Genomic DNA, 21,911 nt, shown 5'->3' with positions numbered 1-21,911 from the left:
TCTTGAATTCTGTATGTGTTTTTCAAGCTTTTTTGAAGACAAATGCTGATATTTTCTGTTAAATTTTTAGCCTCTCAGGTGATTGAAAAAGTGGTAACCTCTACAACAAATGAAGAAGTGGTGGTGCAGTGGATAACCTCTGAACCAGAAACAACCAAATATGTGGTTGAGTGGTATGAGGAATTGGAGATGGACCCTTTTGGTAGATCATGGCAATATGTATCAAATTCTACAAAGTGGAAAAATAACAAAAGTATGTTTATCAGTTACACCTGTAACAATGTACAGATGTACATGTACTTATAGGTAGATTGGAAAGGATGAACTCATTCAGCTTTCCTCAGACTGTTTTTAAACATAACAGTATTATTACATGCTTTACTGAAATCTCTGCTGCTAATGTAATAGCATTTTTTAGTCTTACAAATTTTCATGCAACATCCAAGGTAGTGCTTGCTCTCATATAAGATTAGGCTACAGAATTTGTGTTGAAGCAGTTCTGTGGCTTGATCTTATGCCAGTAGGGAGGCCTGTGACTGATGTGACTATCAGAGAAATCAAGAATTTAAAAAGAAAGATGGAATATGGGAAAAACTCATGCTCTTTCATGTGTTTTAGTGAGAGAAAATCATAGTCCTCCACAGGCTGCAGGGGGACGGCCAGCTTCACCACAGGTTGCAGAGGAATCTTTACATTGCCTACTCTTCCCACCTATGGGAGACAGTCCTTACTGAACTTCTCTGACATGGGTCCTTCCCACTGGCTGCAGTTACCCCCAGACTGCTCCAGTATGGCTCCCCTCTGAGGTCACGTTCTCCTTCAGGCATCCACCTGCTCTGGTGTGGAGTCCTCCACAGGCTGCAGGCTCCCTTGTGGATGCCATCACACACCACACTTCAGCTCAATTTCACGCTGAGTTCCAGCCTGTCCACAACATCAGCACAGAAACAGCAGCACTGCCCTGGCACATCCCCATGGCTGTTATCAAAATGTTCTCAGGCATAAATCAGTAATGTGTTAAGTAGTGCAGCACTACAGCAAGCAGCAAAATCAAAATTCTAACTAGACTCTAATACCCAGGCGGGCAAATGACCCCCGTGGCAAGTGCAGGAGCCTGCTTATCACTAGCTGAACAGCACTAACAGCTGTGAGTTCAGTCTAGTACATACCAATCAAATCTGTCATCACCTCAGTTTGACTCTTGTGGTTTAACCCCAGCAAAGAGCCAAGCCCAGGCAGCTGCTTGCTCACTGCCCTGCCAGTGAGATCAGGGAGAGAATCAACAGGGTAAAAGCAGGAGCACTTGTGGGTTGAGATGGAGACAGTTTCATAGGGAAAACAAAAGTCCTGCACACAAGCAAAGCAAAACAAGGAGTGAGTTCACTGCTTCCCATGGGCAGGCAGGAGTTCAGCCATCTCCAGGAGAGCAGGGCCCCATTGCATGTAACAGTGACCTGGGAAAACAAACTCCTCACTCCAAATGTCCTCCCTTCTTCCTTCTTCCCCCAGTTTATGTAGTGAGCATGATGCCACACGGTCTGGAATACCCCTTTGCTCAGCTGGGGTCACCTGTCCTGGCTGTGTCTCCTCCCAGACACCCCCAGTCCCCTCCCAGACCACCACGGCAGCGGGAGAAGCAGAAAAGGCCTTGGCTCTGTGTGAGCTCTGCTCAGCAATCTCTGTATTGTCAGCCCCTTGTTCAGCACAAATGCAAAGCACAGCCCCATGCCAGCCACTGGGAAGAAAACTAACTCTACCCTAGCTAAAACCAGCTGGAGTAATGTATATATAATGGCCATTGCAATAGGTGTAATAGACTGAAAGAGCAGCAGAAAGTTGATATCATGCAGGGATCTGTTGGTAGCCATTATTCTTGTTTAGCAAGCTGCAGAGCTTGAGAGAATGATCTAGGAATCCCTTTACCCTGGTTTCATGCCAGGGGATGTAAAGCTACAGATATGTCCTCTCAGAGTTGATGGGAGCTGTTGTAAGTAGTGGGTACACCTGGTTGATTAATTGGCTCCTGGATTGTTCAGAGTTCAAAACTTCATTTCTAGAAGCTGGAACTATGTCTTGAAACATAAAATTCTGCTGGAGAGATCTCACTTGCAACAGCTGTACCCTTAAGTCAGGCTGGTCAGAAGATCTGCAGTTGGCAATGACTAGAACATCAGTGTAGAAATAAGAATAATAGAATATTCTGTGTTGTAATGTTCAGAAGAATCACTGAAATCCGACTCTTGGCCCTGCATGGGAGACCCCAAAAATCACACCATATTTCTGAGAGCATTGTCCAAACCCTTCTGGAAGTTCACCAGGCTTGGTGCTGTGACCACTTCCCTGGGGAGCCTGTTCCAGTTCCCAAACACCCTCTGGGTGAAGAACCTTTCATTTTAATATCCAACCTAAGCCTTCCTGACACAGTTGTCATTCCCTCAGGTCCTGAATGGTAAGAGTGGGGGACCCCACTGCTTTTTAATCTGATGCATGAGACAAAGTTGTCTCTTGCAAAGCAGTAAACATCGATATATGTGAAATATATATATTACCTTCAAGTGTAATTTTGTACTGGTGATTTGAAAATAGAGACTTCCTCTAAAACCACAGAGGGTTTAGAGGTGAGTAAGTGGATTTATATAGAGAAGCTGTATGATGCTGAAGTATAATTACCCATTCAAAGTATTTTTAGTGAGAAATGATCCATAAACCATGTGGTCTTACAAATACTGCTATGAAAAAAGTGTGTTAAAGCTAGTAATGAGCATTCAAGTCAATAATTGCATATTGTGCTGGCTAGAGAGTAGAAGCAAATAGTCAGTAACACTATATTTAGAATTCCCTTGTGATTTAGTCTATTTTCATTGTAGTAATATCACATAGAGATTGTATGTAAATATTCTTTTCTTTCCTTTTTAGAAAACTTTAAACCATTTATATGCTATAACATCTTGGTGTATCCTCTTTATGGAAGTAATGTAGCAGCTCCATCTTACACACAAATCTACGCTGAAGAAAAAAGTAGGTATTTTAAAGTAATCAAATTGTGAAATGTGTGTTGTAGTCTGTTTCTCAGGATGTATTATCTTTTAGTGATGTGATACTACTGTTATTTGAAAAAGAGATGAAGGTGGTGGAAAGACCCCCAGGTTTCAGGGTTCCTAATTTCTGTTCTGTTCAGCAATAAAATATGTCTATAAGAAAGTATTCATCTTGTGATACAGGTACATTGCTGCTTGCACCCACTAATTTTTTGTGAAGTTTACATATTGTATACAAAGCATTTGGAAAAAGTGTAGCTATGAACATGAAAGAATTTTTTAAACTAGCTATCTCTTCAATGTTTAAAAGCTCATTTCGATATATAATTATACTTGATTTTAATGCTTGATTACATTTGTCAGTCAATATATAAGGAAATTCTACTCATAAAATAAAATGGCTGGTTTTAAAAGCCTACTTTTTGTTAGATTTTATAATGTAATAACACATTTGTATTCTTGCACATAAAAAATGTTAAGAAGACATGGTGCTTGTAATTGGACGGAAACTTTGGATGAAGTAGTGTTTTGCTAGAGGAAGGGGTAAAGTTTCTTTATTTGTAGAAGTTTATTGTGAATTCAGTGATTTATACAACCAGCTGTAAGAATGTAGTTTACCAGTAATTTTAAGATTCCATGTGAAAATGTTGATTGGTGTGTGTGTCTATGCAAATGTGCAGGCACACATAGTACAATGCACCACTAAAGAGCACTAATTACTGGGGGGAGGCAATGGATTATTTTTTGTTTCAGCGATAATTACTAGCACAGTCAGAAATGGGTTTTGAGTGCTTTCCTGTTTTTAGGTAGCTGTGACAACACTCAAGGTTATTAGAGAATGGGAAGGAAGTTTTAAAACTGCATCACAGAGAACTCTTTCTTCAGAAAGTCTCCTCAAAGTTATGAGCAGTGTGTGTGAGATGGTATTGTGTAAGCAGAAAGGCTTTGTTCTGTGTGGTGGGCAAGGCTGAGGACGCTGGGGGTGCAGGAGATGCCACTTGAATCCCAGCTCAGCCAGAGATCTCCTGCAAAGGCACTGGTCTTGTGCCTGAGTCCCCCCCAAGGAGTGCGCAAAGGATAATTTTCCTCTTGAACTCTCCCTGACGTTGTAACAATAAATCCTTTTAATGACATCTAAGTATTTTAATACGATAACACCTGAAACTATGCAAATGCCATTATAGGTGAGGGGAAGTTTTATCAAAATAATTTCTACATTAAAGAGAGTGAGAAAAGTTAAGGACTGTGTCAGAGCACTAAGTTTGCATATTTTCTCATGCATATGTTTTCTCTTATGTTACTGGTATGTGTAAAATAACATAGGCAGAAAACACTATTGACTATTTTACTACTTTTGCTATTTCATAATGCTTCTCTGTAGAGCCATCAGAAGGACCTGTGGCTGATACAGGCATTCTGGGGAAAAATGAAGTTACAATACAGTGGAATGAGATTTCAAAGGCTAAAAGAAATGGATTTATCACTAACTATACAATATTTTATAAACCCAAAAATGGAAAAGAATTGAGTAAGTACACATTAAACAACAATACTTCCAACGGGGTTATGAAATTTTCAATCTCTCTTCTATCTTGAGGCGCCTTTAAAGTCAATGAAAAAAGTCTTGACAGTAGTAGAGAAGCTGAAATATAGTGGAGAATCATAGGTTCTGTGTGAAGCCATAGATCATAAGGGTTCAGTGAATTGATAGGTTTCATAATTGTCCTTGGAAGGATATGCCTTCAGTTTCTGGAAAAGTATGGTGGAAATCTTCTGCTAAAGTATTTTTGGTGTCAATTTTATATTAAAAGCAAATTTGGAAATAACACTAAAATAAGCTGTCAAGGAATAGTTTATATGGACATAATTTTAGATCAGTTTCTTCAGATGTGTTTGATTTTCTGTGCTTGCCATGGCTTTTCTGGTCTGGAGGCTGATAGCATAAATTTGGGCATACTCCTAATCTCTGCCTCAGGAATAGTGTCCATACAATCTGGCAGTGTAATGGTATCTGTTCAAAATTCCTTTAGTTTAAATCTCAGCAGAAGCTTTCATGAAAATGTTTGGGTGACCTAAACTTTTCTTTCTATATAGTTTATGAAGAAAGCTGTTGGATCATTCAGTGCTTCAGAACTGGGGTTTTTTCTTCCTTTTTTAGATGTCATTGTCTAAAAATCAGGCACCTAACACAATCTCTTTTGCAAAGTTTTCAGACTTACAAATCTTGTGATGCTTGTTTCTTATGGGTATCCAGTTCAGACCAGGGCAATTCCCAGTAATTTTTAAATGTGAAAGAGAAAGCTAATTACTTCTGTGAGATTTAGTCATCTGCACACAGTTTTTCCTATTATGTTGGTTTCTGTGTAATTTAATGCTGACTGCTTTGTGCAGGATCATCTCTGAGACATGGAGCCTCATGGTACAGAGCTTATTTCTCCATATTACTCGTAATGTGAAGCAGGCTGTGTCCCTTTTAGGAATTCAGATTATTTTCTTTAGAAAATTAGTCGTAAATACCAACGCAAGGGAGTGAAATTTAAATGGCAAAACATGCTGTACTAATGTTTTTTGAGGCTTCTCTGATGTCATGTGTTCTTGATAATAGTAGGGGGGTGTGCCAAGGTGACTTCACTAATGGCCTTCCAGCACTAGAACTTCACTTTCCCACTCTTGACTTAAGAGAAACTCAGTTTATTTTAACTTGGGACATATTGCAGCGTAACTATTTCCTGGGTGTTTCTCAATAGAACTGACTGAGGAAATGAGTTGCCTTTGATGTTATGCACCAGGAAATGTTTTAGTGACTGTAATTTCTTATATGAAAATGTATTTGTTACTGTTAGTAGGATTTTTTATGAAGATGCATTTGGTACTGTTAGTAGGATTTTTTTATGCCCTGCTTAAAAAAAATTACAGGTGAAGCACATTACATTAATTTCAATACTGGAGAATACACTGGAAACAGTGTTCAATTCATAAAAGCATTTTGAAACTTGGAAAAAAATTCCTTTTGATTTTGACTTTCCTTTGACTTTATTGGGGTGGTATCCTGGTGTTGATAGATGACATCCTTTTGGATGATCAGTGTCTAACTGCATGTAGTAGAAATATAGTTGAATTTCACAAGCTACAGAAATTATTTGAAGTTCCTAATTTCTGAGCCAACTATTTTGAGGAAATAAAGTTCTCAAAGCACTTTCTTTTCTATGTTCTCCTGAAGATTATCAATTTTCATTGATAATCTGCAGGAGAATATAGTTCACCTATCTTTAATACTAGCAAAAATATTTGTATTTATTTATAAAAGTAAATACGTAATGGTTCAGGTTTTTGCCTCAAACTTTTAAGTAGTATTGATAAATATTGTTCAGTAATTTAGGTTTCATCTTTTAAAGGATTAGTAAGGCTGCTTTGTATTTCAAGTTATCTTTAAAATAGTTTGTGATCTGTTATTGCAGAAGTTGCTAAGTGTACAGCTCCCTGATATAACATTACTTTTGTGTGTTTACATAAATCTCCTAAAAAGATGAAACAGTGAACTCTGATGTTCTACAATACAGACTGAAGTCCTTACAGGCTAATACACAATATACTGTTCAGATTATGGCAAGCAACAAAGCTGGGGGAACCATTGGAGAGCCAAAAACCTTCAAGACTTTAAAACTGGGTAAGTAATAGTCCAGTTACTTATTTCTATTTTTAAAAATGGGCTTGGAAATAAGAAATACAGGACATGGTTGTCTAGGCATTTGTTAACTTCTGTTTGTTTTTTAAGTAGTGTTGGACCAAACAAGGAAGAACTGGCAAATTGGCAGTTGAATTTAACTTAATTTCACTGACAATCTCACAGACTAAAAAAACCCTCAGAATTAGAAGTCAACCCCAAAAATCTTTATTTCCTTGTCAGTAAAGCAGTGGAGTACTATGGTTGTTTGTAGAAGCAGCAGTGTGTATGCAGCTATGGGATGGGATGCCTAACAGTCCATTACAAAGTAGACTTTTCCATCTGAGAGATTTACAAAAACCACACATTGTGTTTCACCTATTCTGATATATAAGCTTAACGGGAAAATGAGTGCAGAGGTTGTGGCCAGTGAGTGTGTAAGGAAATGCCTTTTCCTATCTTTGACTATTTGTTTTAGCCAGATTTGACAAGGTATATTGACAACAGATCAGAATAACATTTCCTCATTTCAACTTCAGGAAGAATGTTCTCAGTATATTCCTAAATGCCTCTGGTACTCTGAAATTAGCTCAGAAATCAGCAGTGCTTCAGCCAGAGTAACTAATGTTTTTTGTAGTTTAAAATCTATCTCCTGCACTCAATTTGCTATTTATCTTTTTGTAACTGGTAGAAGTGGCATGGACCAGCAGATTTAGGTGAACGTGGTGACCAAGTGGTGGTAGAGCCTTCATTCTAGGTTGCTGTCAAAGGTTGGCATGGTATGACCCTAAGCAGCCTGATCTAGGTTTAAAGTTGCATGAAGTGATCTACAGATACCCCCTATTGTGTGATTCTGTTAAATAAAGGAAATTTTAAAATGCAATAAGTCTGTTCCTGAAACATCCTGAAAAATCTCATCACAGTCTGTTTTTTTGGCTCAGTAACTGTGGCTTGTTGGATTCTAAATACTTGTCTTTTAACTTGTCATAGAATGGGTATACTACAGTATTCTGAGTAATTTTGGCTAGTTTTGACAGAGCTCTTTAGAATTGTGCTAATTAAGTGACTTGGATATTAAAAATTAGCTGTCTTAAGGGAATACCTGAAGAAACAACAATGTGGACTAATTGGTGTTTTGGTTTTTATTTCTTTGTTTTTGTCCAAAGATAAAGAAGATATCTTTTTTATTGCTATACCTGTTGAGATAAGCATTTTGTGTCTGATAGGCCTTTGGATGACATGTGTTTTGAAAAAACATGTGTGAGTATATTTCTTACTGGATTTTTATTTATTTTATAAATGCCTTTGTTGTGTTCAAAACCGATGTCTAAATAGAAGACAAGCGATTGAAGTAACAAATAAGTAAGTGTACAGGTTATACTTTGACTGCAGTTTATGTGCTGTAGTCCAAAAATAAGTATTAATTTTAGAAAGTTTAGTAAATTGAAACAAAATAAATGGGAGAAACAGATTTATGTATCACCTACATCAGTTTATGTAAAATGCTACATACATGCCATTTGCAGTTCCATGGCCATGTAAGTGAGGGGAGCAAACTTAAAGTCAGTTTCTGAAAAATTATTAATTCCAGGAAATAAAGCTTTCTAGACACTTTTAATATGCTAGGATGGTACTAGGACATAGGCCCTATTGCTTGTCTTACCTATAACTCTTACTAGTTGATGATGCCTCTCTTGAGCTGCAAAGGAATGAGGAAAAAACCTAGAAATTACATTCTGTGAAGATCTTTGGATGCTTGATCCTTGAGTGTGGATCTGTATCTGCACATGATTCATAATCCTTTCATGTGCTGTCACAGATGTCCCCTGATAGACTTAAATTTTTTTCCTCTGGGCATGGAGATCCCGTAATATTGCAAAGATGACTGTGAGGGTGTTTTTAAGGTTATAAAATATTTTCACAAGAAAAGTGACTGTGTTGTTTGGCTGATGAGAAGGTTAAAAACCTGAACTATTTTGGGGCATTCTAAGCTACTGAAACCAATACTGTTGTCAAGTGGAGAAGCATCAGGTAGTAAGTACAACTCAAGAAATAAATTCCATCCCTTTTACATCTTCATCTGTGTTGAGTATAATGAATTTTTACAATAGCAAAAACTATTTTTTTTCCTGAAGAATACTTAGGATGCAGTAGAATGTTTATATTCTTGTGTAGATAAAATTGCCATGAGAAAAGTCAAGCTAAGGACTGGTTTTCGTTCCCTTGCCCCACTACCCAGTGTCAGTGAGTGATTAAATGAGTGAGCATCCTTTATCTGCTAATTTAGGAACTCAGTGTAGTTCTAATGTGATATAGTGCTAGGGTCACTTTCCTTGAACAAATCCACCTGAGGTGGATTTTCACTGAAGAAACACCCTGAAAAATGATCACAATAGAATTTGTATACTGTCTTATTTTGGCATGCTCTTATTTCATACACTATTTAATTGAGTAATATAATATAATAAAACATTATATAATATATAATATATAATGGCTTTTCTGCAATGTCTCTGTAACCCAAGAGATCTTGTTGAGATCTTTTGTAATAAAAAACAGTGTATGGGGAAACAGTTTTATTGAAAAGCATTATGTTGATATAGAAAACATTTCCTTTCTGAAAGTTTGATACTTCAGCAGTTTTTGGAATTTCTGGTGATTTTTAAATTTTTAATAATCTATTTATTTCATAATTTGGCTAAAATTCCTTTCTCAATTATAGGTTTAAAAAGGTTTGCTGGCCTGATATACCAAATCCTGAAGAAAGTCTTGCAGTGGAATGGCCTCTTGCTTCATCTGTGGTAGTAGTTGGAATTTTATGGGTTAAAGAAGGGATCAAATGGAGGGAAAATAAATCCTTTTCTGGCAGTCATTTCATTAGCCAACCCCCCCTCCCACCTTTATTGAGTTTCATTCTTCTTTTTCAGTGCTACAAAATGCTTTTTGTAGTATTCTAAAATAATAGGGAAGATGCATCTTCATAAAGTGTATTAATCTAATTATTATAGGATATTGGGAAATAATGTTTTGAAGTGACAAAGTGGTTGGTGTCTATGGTTCATTTAATGAAGTAAATTAAATTTTCACAGGCTATTGAGTCTACTAAATTAGGTTTCCACATCTGCACACCCCCTCTCTTCTCCACAAAAACAGTATTGCAACATATAATAAGATTTGGTATATAGTTGTACTAATGGTTTTGTCCTTTTATTTTTTGAATATTTATTCCTTATTAAAGTTTCAATGTTTATTTGAATGGAGTGGAGTTGACCAGGTTTGCACAGAAAGTGTAAATTGTAGATAATGGGATTTAAACTTTTTTCCCAAAATGTCTGGTTAGACAAGAAAACATGGACACAATTCAAACCTGATTCTGAGCCTTCGCTGAAATTCATTATTTCATTACTTACAGAAAACCTAATATGAAAGCATTTAGTAAATGGACAGAATAACATTGCCTTTTTTAGTACTCATTCACATGTAACTGCTTCCCATCTGAAAAGCATCTAAACTCTTCACTGGTGCATGTCTGAAATTCTGAGTTAAACAGAGCTCAAACAGCAATAATTTATTTATTGAAAAATGAACTGATACATTATGTATCCCTTTATAACTCTCCAATTTATCTCTTTGTATTGACAGAATAATTCATTTTTGAAGAGAATGTCATCTCAGACCAAAACTGTAGACTTTGAAGAAATAAATGTTTTGGAATACTGTTTTCCTGAAGAAAGTCAGGAAGGATCCCTGCTAATAAATTATGAAAACCATGTTTCTGAATGTACTGGTATTAATACAAAAGGCATAACTAACAGAGATGAAAAGATACTGCATAATGAAGAGCATGAAGCTGCTAAAAGTTTTTCCCCATCCATGCCTTATATAATTACTGATCAATTTACCAGAAGTCAAATGCATTCAGCTTTGATACCAGTGAAGGAAGTCCAGCCCATAGAAGTGGTGGCAAGTGATTTGTGTGGATGCCAGCAGAATCCAACTAAAAATGAAGAAAATGACAATGAGGAAGTTTTAAACCTGGAAGATTTCAGTGAAAAGACACTGTTCAATCCGTACCTTAAAAATTCAGTTAAAACAAGGGAATTCCTTGTTTCTGAGAGCTTGCCAGAGCACAGTACGGATGAATGCAGAAGCCAGTCAGGTGCCTTACTTCCTTTTCAACCAAATGTTCTGGCACAATCCTACATAACAGTGGACATGTTCAGGGTGGCCAAAGGTCAGCAGTGTGAGAGGGCTCTGTTATAAAATCCTCCTGTGAGATATCCCTGGGCACTGCTGCTCACAGGCAGTCACATGTTCTGAGGTGGCTGAGCTCGGTTAATTTGGATGGGAGCACCCTCTTCCTTCAAATAGTTGTGAATTAGTTTGTTATGCTGTGTGTGTGCATGTCAGAGTTCACTTTCAGTGTGGATGTTTGAGGTATTTGTTGGTTTGTTTTGTTTTGGTTTGTTTTTTTTTTACCAGACATGCCAGTAGTGAGACAAAAGAAATAGCTTTTGTTATTTCTTCTTAGTTCTCCTGTTTCAACCTGCTAAAACAAACTGATATTTGCTGCAGGAGCATCCAGCAGTACAAGCAGCTCTTCTCTTGCTCCCCACACGACCAGTTCCCAAGGCTCAGCTCTGATGGGGAAACATGGACAGACTTGAACAGTGTCAGAATCTGCCAAATCCTTCTTTCAGTTACATAGAGCAGAGCTACTTTCCTGTCCTTATTTCCCTTGATTGTTTTTTATCTGGTTTTATATATAATGTTCCTCATGTTTTACAAATATGTTCTACATTTCAGGAGTTGTCTTTTTGTATCCTGACTCCTGAATTAATAGTTTAGCTTATAGTTTCTTATGTTTAATGAGAGTATATTTGCTATGTTACCTGCATTTTGGAAAATGTTTTATGCCTGCTATGTTGCTTCCTTTCCTTTCTCATGGTTTTCATAGTCCTCAGCATTTTGTGCTGGTTTTGTTTCTACTGTTTGTTTCCTAAAAACAAACAGGAGAAACAAAACTTAAGAAGTTATCCTTCAATATGCAGTTTTATCTTCTTGCTCTGTCCTTCTAATTTGTTTCAATTTAAAAGTGTGTTTCCTTGCTGAGGTTTTGATATTTTGAACTGAAAAAAATATCAACTAACTATGTCACGTTGTGTTAGAATAAGCATTGAGTTAGGAAGTTATTTTTCAGGGATCTAATGAGAAAAACACTAAGTCTGTAAAATCTTCCGAGATTCTCTGGTAATTGATTTAGGATTAGGTATTTCTACATGAAAGATATAACTTTTGTCATTTGTTTTGTGATTTTGTTAAGTCATAAATCTAATTATAGTTTTCATTTTACAGATCAGCAATTAAGCAGTAAAACACTCGATCACACTAATTTTTTAACAAGAAAGAGGCCATTATTGTAAAGCTCTTAGTGAAATACTCTGCTAAATAACAGGTTTAAAAAGATAGAGTCAAATTAATTGTATTAGAAGGGGATGTTCAGTTTGACACATATGGGGTATATGGCAATTTTAAGACTTTGAGCTATTTTTACAGCATTTAGAGACTTGATGTTATCAGTCTTGTTTACACAAGATTGTAGTTTGCACAACTACAGATTTATTTCAGGGGGAAAAAAGATACAGGAGTTATGGGGATAGAAAATTGAGAGACAAATGTGAATAGGATTAGAAAGCATTTCCTTTCTGTACAGGAAGAGGAGTGGAAGAATGGAAAATATATTGTAAGCATGAATGAGGAGGCTGAGCCTTTCCCTGTATGCTGTGGCTATTACTTGCTTTGTTTTGGTGAAAACAGTGTAAAGTTTTGCATTTAGGATCTTTTTCTGTAGTTTGGAAGCTGCTTTAACTTAGAACAATGTTCCTCTAGTTGCCAAGAAAGGATGGGAAAACAATTTCTGCAAATGTTCCTTAGCCAGCAACACTGATTTCTACCTCTCCTGTTTGTTGGATCACTTTCTCAACCACAGTGCTCCAAGATGAAATGCATATATGCTTGCTCTTATAAGCCCTTGCTCACTTAGGTGAGTCATTCTCTGAAATTAGGACAAAGCTTTGGTTAGGTCAGTGCTTTTTTCCTGCTTCTGCAGTTGGTTCTACACTTCTCACTTACAGTGATGTTGTTGTCTCTCTGGGCTCAGAGCTCACTGATTCCATCACAGCAATTTTTTCCCTTAAATCTCAGTGTTTGTTTTAATATCAAAATCTCAGTGTTTGTTTTAATATCACAATATCTAAAAATAAACACATGGAGAGATATTTTGGGCCTTTCTAGGAATTTGTTAGCAGCTACATGAAAGCTGTATATTCTGAGTTATGTGTTTGAGACAGGTGAAAAGTGAAAATAATGCAACCTTTAAGGGATCATTAGAGAGGGGAGGTTCTTGCTGGGTGGCTTGGCTAGGTTATCTTTGTAAAAATTCTTAGGTTCTGGAGGGTAAGTATGTCCTTCTTATTTATCCCACTTTATTTTCTTCCCTATTGATACGCTGCTTTTCTCTCCTTATTTTTCTGCTGTCCTTCCCCATTGTTTTCTCAGAAAAAGCAAAATGCTAGAAGTAGGCTCAATACATTCCAGAAAGGAAGGCCACCTTTTGCACATGCTTTGGAAAGAAAGCTTCTTGTACTTGTTTATTTTGCATGGAGAGTTGTACTCTTTCTGACCTTTTGCAATGTGTCTTTCAAACTAACACTGTGAACCATTAAAAATTAAAACTGAGAAAAATGTGTAAATTTATTGTATTGATTTTTACTAAATGCATCATTTAGACATTTTAGATTTTCATATTCATATAGAATAGGTCTCACTTTGGATTGCTGTTTATAGGGTCACAAGAGAGTGGGCTTTAGTCATAGTAACTAAATGCATCATTTAGACATTTTAGATTTTCATATTCATATAGAATAGGTCTCACTTTGGATTGCTGTTTATAGGGTCACAAGAGAGTGGGCTTTAGTCATAGTATTTTTCTGTGGCCACAATTTGAGTTGGTAACTTCCTTTGAATGTTCAACCACAAAAGTAATATTCCACTTGGGTTGTTATTCAGCCAAGAAAATAAGTTTCCATGTCAGCTTGTTAATGAAACAGGTACTTATTAAACAGCACTAATTCCTGGGAGCAGACAGTGGTCTGAAAAAAATCAAGAGGAGCTCAGCCCAGGTGCTGTTTGTCAAGGACTAATGAGCCCAGGAGTAACGAGCATTTCTCAGCTTATGGTGTGGCTGTTGAGGGAGGATGGGATGCAGCACCACAATCCACCTCATGACTTAAGTCAGCTTCTCTGGGCAGGCTATCCCAGGCAGCACTGCAGCCTTGGACAGAGTGGCTGGAAAGCTGCCCCATGGAAAAGGAGCTTGGGGTGCTGGTGACAGCAGCTGGACATGAGGCAGGCTGTGCCCAGGGGGCCAAGAAGGCCAATGGCATCCTGGCCTGGATCAGCAATGCTGTGGCCAGCAGGGCCAGGGCAGGGATTGTCCCCCTGTGCTGGGCCCTGCTGAGGCCACACCTCCAGTGCTGTGTCCAGGGCTGGGCCCTCACTGCAGGAAAGGCCCTGAGGGGCTGGAGAGAGCCCAGAGAAGGGCAATGGAGCTGGGGCAGGGTCTGGGGCACAAGTGCTGTGAGGAGCAGCTGAGGGAGCTGGGGGTGTTTGTCCTGGAGAAAAGGAGGCTCAGGGGGGACCTCATCACTCTCCACCACTGCCTGAAAGGAGGCTGTGGCCAGGTGGGGATTGGCTTCTTCTAAGACACAAATGGTAGGATAAGAGGAAATAGCCTCAAATTGTGACAGGAAGGGTTTAGATTGGATATTAGGAAAAATTTCTCCACCTGTCGTGCACTGGGCCAAGCTGCCCAGGGAAGTGTTGAAGTCACCAATATGGGGGTATATAAAAGATGAGTGTATGTAGCTCTTGGGGACATAGTTAAGTGTGAACTTGGTAGTACTGGGTTAATAGTTGGACTCCATGATCTTACAGGTACCTTCCAACCTAAAGAAGCCTGTGACTATAAAGGGCACATTCAAAACATTATCCAGTTTATTGATTTTATGTATTTCCCCAAGGCAGAAAGGAGCTGAGAACTTAATGAGATCTGAAATCTGATCAGACTTTTTGTAGGTGCACCTGTGCATACCTTCCTAAATACAAAGATTACCTTAGAATTACCTCTGTGCTGTTCTAACCTACTCAACACACTCATTTCTTGCTTGTTCAGAGCTTCTTTTCAGCTACTTGTCGATTACTTTTATTAGCATCTGCTCTCCCCTCCACCTTTTTTCTTGTCTCCCTAGTTGTTGTTAGACTTTACATCAGGAGCTGTTCAGCTGTTCGTGCATCCTTGCTGTGAGAATATGTTGCAAAGGCACAGTTAAAGGAAGCTGAAATGCGCTCTCTTTTCCTAGTACTTGCAGAAGCAGAGCACCTCTGGATGTAGAAAGGAGCTGGCCCTGTCACTGCTGCAAGGTGGTGTAGCTTCATCAGAAGGCATGCAGTTATGCAGATATACAAACACATATATCATGTGCATATACATAGATGCATCTGTGTAACTACACTGATTCCTTTGAGAACTGGCTGCTGAAGTGCTTGTGTACACCTGAGCATATTCATGTGTGCACGTGCCTGAGCCCAGACAGAGTGAGGTGTCATCATCAGGCTAGTTTGTGCAGGAGTACTAGCAGAGAAGGAAGTTTTTTATGTGATTTATGTTGCTGCATAGTGTCAATCACCAGCACAGAAGGCATTACAGAATGCTTCACTGCTGGGATCCTCTCTTTTGCATTGGGCATGGAGTCTGGCATAACAGCCCACAAGGTCCTGGCCCTTGACCAGAAGCCCTATCCCATGTTTGGGCTCTGTCTGTTGATTCAGATTGGTGTTCCTTGCTGCTGAGTTTAGTGTGTGAGGAGGTGACTGGCTCCCTCCGTTCACACTCGGACAGTCTGGATGCTCAGGAAGCTTTAGATGCATGGAGGCTGGAGTCCAGAGCTACCGGGTAGGAATATCACCCATTGCTCCCATGATACAGGTAATTGCTAAGATCAGTAGTAAGATAATAACTTTGATGCCTTGTGATTGCAGCTGTGCTAGGCAAGGCAGCTCTCAGGGTAAGTTGAGTAGATCTGTGCAGACACAGCAACCTTAGGGTATTAATGCTGAGCTAGGTATCACACATTTTAAATGACACTGAAGGGCTGGGTGGAACAAATGTCAGAGACCACGCTCTGTGCAGCCTCAGATGAACTGTGGTGCCCACATTGGGATGTGGTCATGAGGGCAAGGTTTGTCTGGTGTTTTTTTGCAGTTGGACAGTACCATATCCCTTGCCCTTACATTGTCAAGGATTAGAAATATTACAAGATAATGAATCAGATGAAGTTCTACCTCAGAGAAATATCTGATTTCAATTTTGAATGCTCCCTTGATGAGTCAGAGTAAGACACCTTTGTTGTAACAGAGGTTTTGTGTATTGGGTTGTAAGATTTTAGCTTTGCTTATCTAGATGTCAAAGTACAAAATAGCAAAGATCATAGTGCTTGAGAAGTAGTTTGTATAGCAAGCAGTGCAATTCTATATCTCAGTGGTCACACAAAACAGTGTTTTGAATGAAAAAATCATGCTCCTTAAGCTTGTAAGAGGTAATCTGCAAATATTTATTCAATAGTTTTCTCTTTTGCTAGTAGCTATTCTGAAACAGTCAGATAAGATCTCCTGCTAAAGATCACTTGAAAATAATACACAGAGTTTATCTACCTTAAATTATTTAAGGCTATATGAAAGCTTCTTGTAAACAGTTGAAATGGATACTAATTTAAGCTAATGTCTATGTTGCTTTGTTCTTGTATCAATCTGCTGCAAAGCCAGTGAAAGTTTTGTTCCATTGCTCTGTGTTAATGTCTGGCATGTCAATAACAGGAAGCAAGGCATAGTCTCATAATCTCACTGCAGGTGAGTCTTGAGCCCATAATAATCTGAGTTTATTGCAAGTATAGTCTCTTCTGTCTCCCGGCACAATGTAAATAAAATATGCAGCAATCTTATGGTGCTTCTGTGGAAAGGCTGGAAAATGTGTTACTCTTGCCTCCTTGCATAAATAAAGGAATTTATATGTCCTGTGAACAAAGGATGGCATTTGTAAACAGAGCTGACAAAAAATCATTAACCATTGTTTTACTGTTTTTATAGCATGACCTGTTCCATACTGTTTATTAGATGTATTTATTCTAAAATACTGTTATTAATTCCAAAATACTTCTAGTGTACATGATGTGTTTTGCAGTCTGAGAATTTATGAAGAGCTCAATTTCGTCGGTTATGTCTTTCTTTCTTCTACTTTGCATAAATTTTTTTTCTTAGTATTTGACAAAAATTGTCAAATTGTTGTTATTCTAGTGAACATGAACTAATTTGCCTTCTCTTTTACTGGGCTTTCTAATGATTATTTTGTTTGCTTTTTTTCTCAAGAATAAATAGTCATTTTACTGCTGTCTCACTGTTTAATTAAGAACTATTGTTTTATCTATGTCTCTTGAACTCAGAACATGAATATGAAGAGTAACAATAAAAAAATTGTAACAGATGTTTGACTAACACATTCTTCTGTGACTCAATATTTTAAAAATAGATTGATTTTCAAGAATATCAAAGCATTAATAGAAACAGATGTGCATGCTTATGCTGCAGATTTATCCTTTCAGTACCCTAACAGGATACTTGAAAGGTAAACAGCGTGATTTAGTGCTGCCCATTTGTAGCAGAATGGAGAAAAGTCTGATGGCTCAAAACAACTGAAGTGCAAGCTCAGAGCAGGGAACAGGGCAAGTTCTGGGTAGGTGGTGCAGCCACTGCTCCCCCCCACCACCCACTGGAGCCCAAAGTGCTGCCGAGCCATCACCTCCCACCCCCCAGCCCCACGACTTCCTTTTCTCAAAATCTGTGTCACTTAAAATTGGAGTTTGCTAAAGGAGTGCTTTGTGAAGTGCCTTGCTTTAATTGGATGTTGCTTTAAAATTTGCCAAGTACTTTATTCTCTAAAATTTGCAAATAAAATCTATTCAACCTCCTGAGAAGTTTGTTGTCTTCTGCTGAGGGTGTTGAAATACTGCAGCCCTTTCAAACACCAAGTGAGTTCAGGGGGCCTAACACCATTCCTATGCTCTACTTCCTTCAGCTCTTGAAAGAGAAAAGTGTAGAAAATGCTCTCAGCAGACAGAAAGGGGCACAGCTTCAAGCCAGTCAGGTATCTAACTTTACCTGAGAGGTTAACATGCCAGGGTGCAGGCTGTCCTGAGATGCCCCAACTACAGATCAAGGATGTCCTTTCCCAGGGTCCTGAATTACTCAGGTTATTCAAGTGAGCTTTGGGAGCGTGGAGGAGGGTGGAGGGCTGGCCCACAGCTCCTTCGCTGGGGGATGAAGGTTCTGGGAGAGTTTCCCCGTGGGAGCTCAGTAACAGAACAGAACATCTCAGGCTGCAATGGGCTTGTTTCACAATTCAAGCTGTCAAAGAAACTATGCTATACTATGGTGGTTTATATTTTAAAAGTGCTGCTTTAGCTTTAACTATTGCTACAATTGAGTAGTGAGGTCCAGACTTTTGAGTTTGAATGTCTGCTACCAACATTTTTCTCAGTCCCTTGGGCTGCCTTGATTTCCAGGCATTGCTCAACCCCACACTGATGAGTAGTAAGTCTGCTGAGCTGACGAGTATATTGTTTCTGTTTCAGTGTATGACCTGATAATACTGAAGTTTCTGAGTACTTATTTCTTGGAAAAGTAGCCCTCTATTTCCTGGGTTTGTCATTGCTCTGCTCAGAATGCAATAGTAGCCCAGCCAAGGCTAATTTCTGCAGAATTTTCACGACTACATGAGCAACTGAATGTCTAACGGAATTTAACAAAGATAATAACCACAGAAATGTTATGCAAGAGTATCTAGGGGTGTCAGAGACAATGAGCATAAGATTATAAACACAGTTAATGCTCTGGATCTCCACTTAGACCATCACTAATCTGAACTGAACACTTTATTCTGAAGTTAAAGAGCACAAAAGACTTTCTAAAATGTTACTATGGCAAATCAGGTCCTAATGTAAGAAATTTCTTTATTATACCAAATGAGCCTAGCACAATTCTGCAGTGAATCTTTTCATAGCCAGTGTCTGCTAAGTCTGGACATGGACTCTATGCTGTATTACTGTTACTGTCTTAAAAAGTTAGCTGAGAGGGTTTGAGTTGGGGGAGGTGTTTAGTTTTTGTTTCTTTCTCCTGTTGGGTTATGTTTTGCTCTCTTTTAGTGTAGGAATTTATGCCAGCATCAATAGTTTATGAGCTACAGATATTTTTATTTACAAAATATGTTTCTAAATCCTCTGAACACAAAAAGGTTTGAGCAGTGGTGGATGATGTCTTTGCTTTGAACATAAAGCTTTTTTGTCACTAGCATACTGCCCAGAAATGCTCATACCCAGCTGTGTTCAAGGCTTGCTGCCTTTGCTGCCTGCTTCTCTCTCCCATGACCTTACACCTCCTTCAAACATGCTCCATGCATTTGCTTTCATCTCTAGCTATTTTTTTTGGTTTTGTTTTATAGCTTGGCTCACAAAGAGGCTTGGATTATTACTTGTCTTTAGGGACTGCATCTCTCTTCTACTTTTGCTTTTATTTTCTGGGAGCTTAATTGTTTTACATTTCTGATTAAAGGCTTCTACAGTTCTTGAGTCAGACAAGGTTTTCCAACATCTGATCTGCAAGGAAGGAAGGAAGCAGGGGAGTGTTGAATCATTTTGGGTGAAAAAGAACACAGAGGAGTTTAGTTTTTGCTATTTTTCACCTTTCTTCCAGCACAAAGGGCTGGTTCTTTGTTTGTAAGTACTGTCTTTATTAAGCAAAGGAGAATCCTGGAAATAAGCTGTGCATTACATCTCCTGATGCTCCACAGTGAGAGGGAGGGGAGCTGCTTGAGTTCAAATAAACATTGACACCATCCTTCGCTCCCATCCCTTTTTACCTTTCATGTGCACATTCTCACTTCCCCAACCCTGCTAAATTCTTGTATGCATTGTCTCCAGCTTGTGGTTGTTCTTTTCCCATGACTGAGGTCAGTCTTGGGAAATTTTGTAATGATTGATTTTTTCTTTAATGATAGGGCTAACTAGAGTTTCTCTCTAGAGCCACATGTTGTGCAAGGTTATCTGTTTACTTGGGGTTTTGTGGCCAAGTCTGAGTTTCACTGCCTTTAAAGGAATTTCTACTCTGTCAATGTTTATTTATTTTTGGTGTTTCTATGCTGACATTTTTATTTAAGTTATTACACATGCTGCACTTTCATAGAGTCTGACCTTTTTCCTACATTACAGACAACCTAATTCTAAAGACTGATACAAGATGTCTTATTCTTCGAGCTCATAAAATTATTAGATTTGCTTGCATTTACAGATGTGTATCTCTGCATTATCTATCTAAATGGCATTAATTTATATAAATAAGTAAAATGGAGAGGCTTTCTGACACATGCAAGTATGTTAATAGTTTCACTTAAGGAAGATATCCAGCAGACAGAGGAGTAAAAACACATGCAGCAAATGGAGCATAATGGGGATGTGCTACAAGAGCTGTGCCCTGAGCAGGTTCTGGAGACATCTGCTATTGCCCTGGGGCTGTTCGGCAAACTCTAGTGTCTGAGACAAGAAGCTGGGGAGGGAAGGAGGGGCACTCTTCAGGTGTCTGGCTGAACACAGCAAGTTCTGTGTAATGCATGGTAGAGGACAGCCAGAGTACGTTTTAAAGTGTATTACAGTGACTCCATTTAGGAAAGTTGCCTAGTACCAAAATGGGCAGTGTGCACGGGGAGGTGGTCCCGGGGGTCTTTGGTGCACGTTCAGCCACGTTCTTTTGCCAATGACACATCTCCTCAGAACGGGAAAAAGCTTTATCTGATCAAGCAGGAAGAGTTGTGCTGCCACAGGTTTAGTCCAGAAATGGTCTTCAGGAGCCTCGTGTTTTTTCCCAAAGCGGTGATTGCTTATCTGGGCGGAGCAGGGCAGCGATTCAGGCTGTAGCCGCGCATGAGAACAGGCTTCCTGTCAGCAATTCCAGCCCATCCATCGCAGGTCCGCCCCCGTGGGGACAAGGAACCGGAGATTGGGGCCGTTTCACGCGGAGCCGCTATTGTGAGGCCCCATCCGGGCACGGTGTGCCGGGTGGGATCGGGGACAATCCAATCCGGGCGGCAGCAGGCGGGCGATGAGCCTGCCCTGACCGGGATTTGTGACTCAGGGTGATGGAAAACCTGAGCAAAGCTTTGCTCGGGAGCGGAGTGGAACAAGAGAAACCAAGGGGACCTGCTGAGCTGCCGAAAAATAAATATAACAAATATTAGACCCGCTCAGGAGCCGGGGCTGGAGCAGTCAGCCGGCCGGCTGTTACGGGCAGCGTGTGCTGCCCTCTCCCGGCACGGCCCTGGCGGGCTGAACGGGCCACAGTGCCGGGAGAGGCCAGGAGTGGGGCTGTGCCGTGCCGTGCCGTGCCGTGCTATGCCGTGCAGCGCTGTGCCGTGCCGTGCTGTGCTCTGCCGTGCCGTGCTGTGCTATGCCGTGCCGTGCTGTGTCGTGCTGTCCATGCCGTGCCGTGCCGCTGAGAGCAGCGGATCTGCTGCGCTCTGGGTCCCCAGGTGCTGCCCAGGCTGCCCCACGGCCCCAGCCCCACGGCGCTCCCTCGCTGGTTCCAGCACGGCTCTGCACAGCTGCGCGCCAGGAATGCGTGCCCGGGCACTCACAGCCCTACGGGACACTCCCTGAGCAGCTTCACTCGGGATTCTGGCACCAGAACCTGCTGCATGACACTGCGGCCGGGTAACAGGCTGTGCCAGCAGCAGCGCAGGGCCAGCACAGCTGTGCCAGCAGCCAGCACAGCTTTGTGGCTCCTGCAGAGCTGTCCTCCCACTGAAACCTGCTGCGGGCCCCGACCCAGCTCAGTGCCCAGGCTGGCTGCGTGACTCTGGAGTCATCACAAAAGGAAAGCCAGGGCAACGCCCAGGATGCCAGCGCACAGAACACTTCCATTTCCAGGCCAGTCTGGAGTCAGATTACTCATTGGGAAAGTCATACTGCATCTCCCAGCTGGAGATGTGGGTCACCAGGGTCACTAGTGCTCAGCTTCCTTGGCTGATCCAGGAATGTCCTAGCTGTTTT

General features: G+C 39.9%; 1 protein-coding gene across 1 annotated transcript in view; it reads left to right on the top strand.

Moving 5' to 3' along the window:
* IL31RA (interleukin 31 receptor A) overlaps positions 1 to 14,070 on the top strand; it is a 35,500-nt gene extending 21,430 nt beyond the window's left edge. The window contains exons 10-16 of the mRNA XM_059492344.1: positions 71 to 253; positions 2,917 to 3,018; positions 4,420 to 4,566; positions 6,565 to 6,705; positions 7,869 to 7,962; positions 9,425 to 9,503; positions 10,345 to 14,070. Of these exons, the coding sequence (XP_059348327.1) occupies positions 71 to 253; positions 2,917 to 3,018; positions 4,420 to 4,566; positions 6,565 to 6,705; positions 7,869 to 7,962; positions 9,425 to 9,503; positions 10,345 to 10,965 (1,367 nt within the window). The 3' untranslated portion in view covers positions 10,966 to 14,070. The remainder of the gene's footprint in view (positions 1 to 70; positions 254 to 2,916; positions 3,019 to 4,419; positions 4,567 to 6,564; positions 6,706 to 7,868; positions 7,963 to 9,424; positions 9,504 to 10,344) is intronic.
* Positions 14,071 to 21,911: the final 7,841 nt, after the last annotated feature.

This window comes from Ammospiza nelsoni, chromosome Z (assembly GCF_027579445.1).
Source record: "Ammospiza nelsoni isolate bAmmNel1 chromosome Z, bAmmNel1.pri, whole genome shotgun sequence".
Lineage (NCBI taxonomy): Eukaryota > Metazoa > Chordata > Aves > Passeriformes > Passerellidae > Ammospiza > Ammospiza nelsoni.
This window is presented reverse-complemented; position numbering and strand designations above follow the sequence as displayed.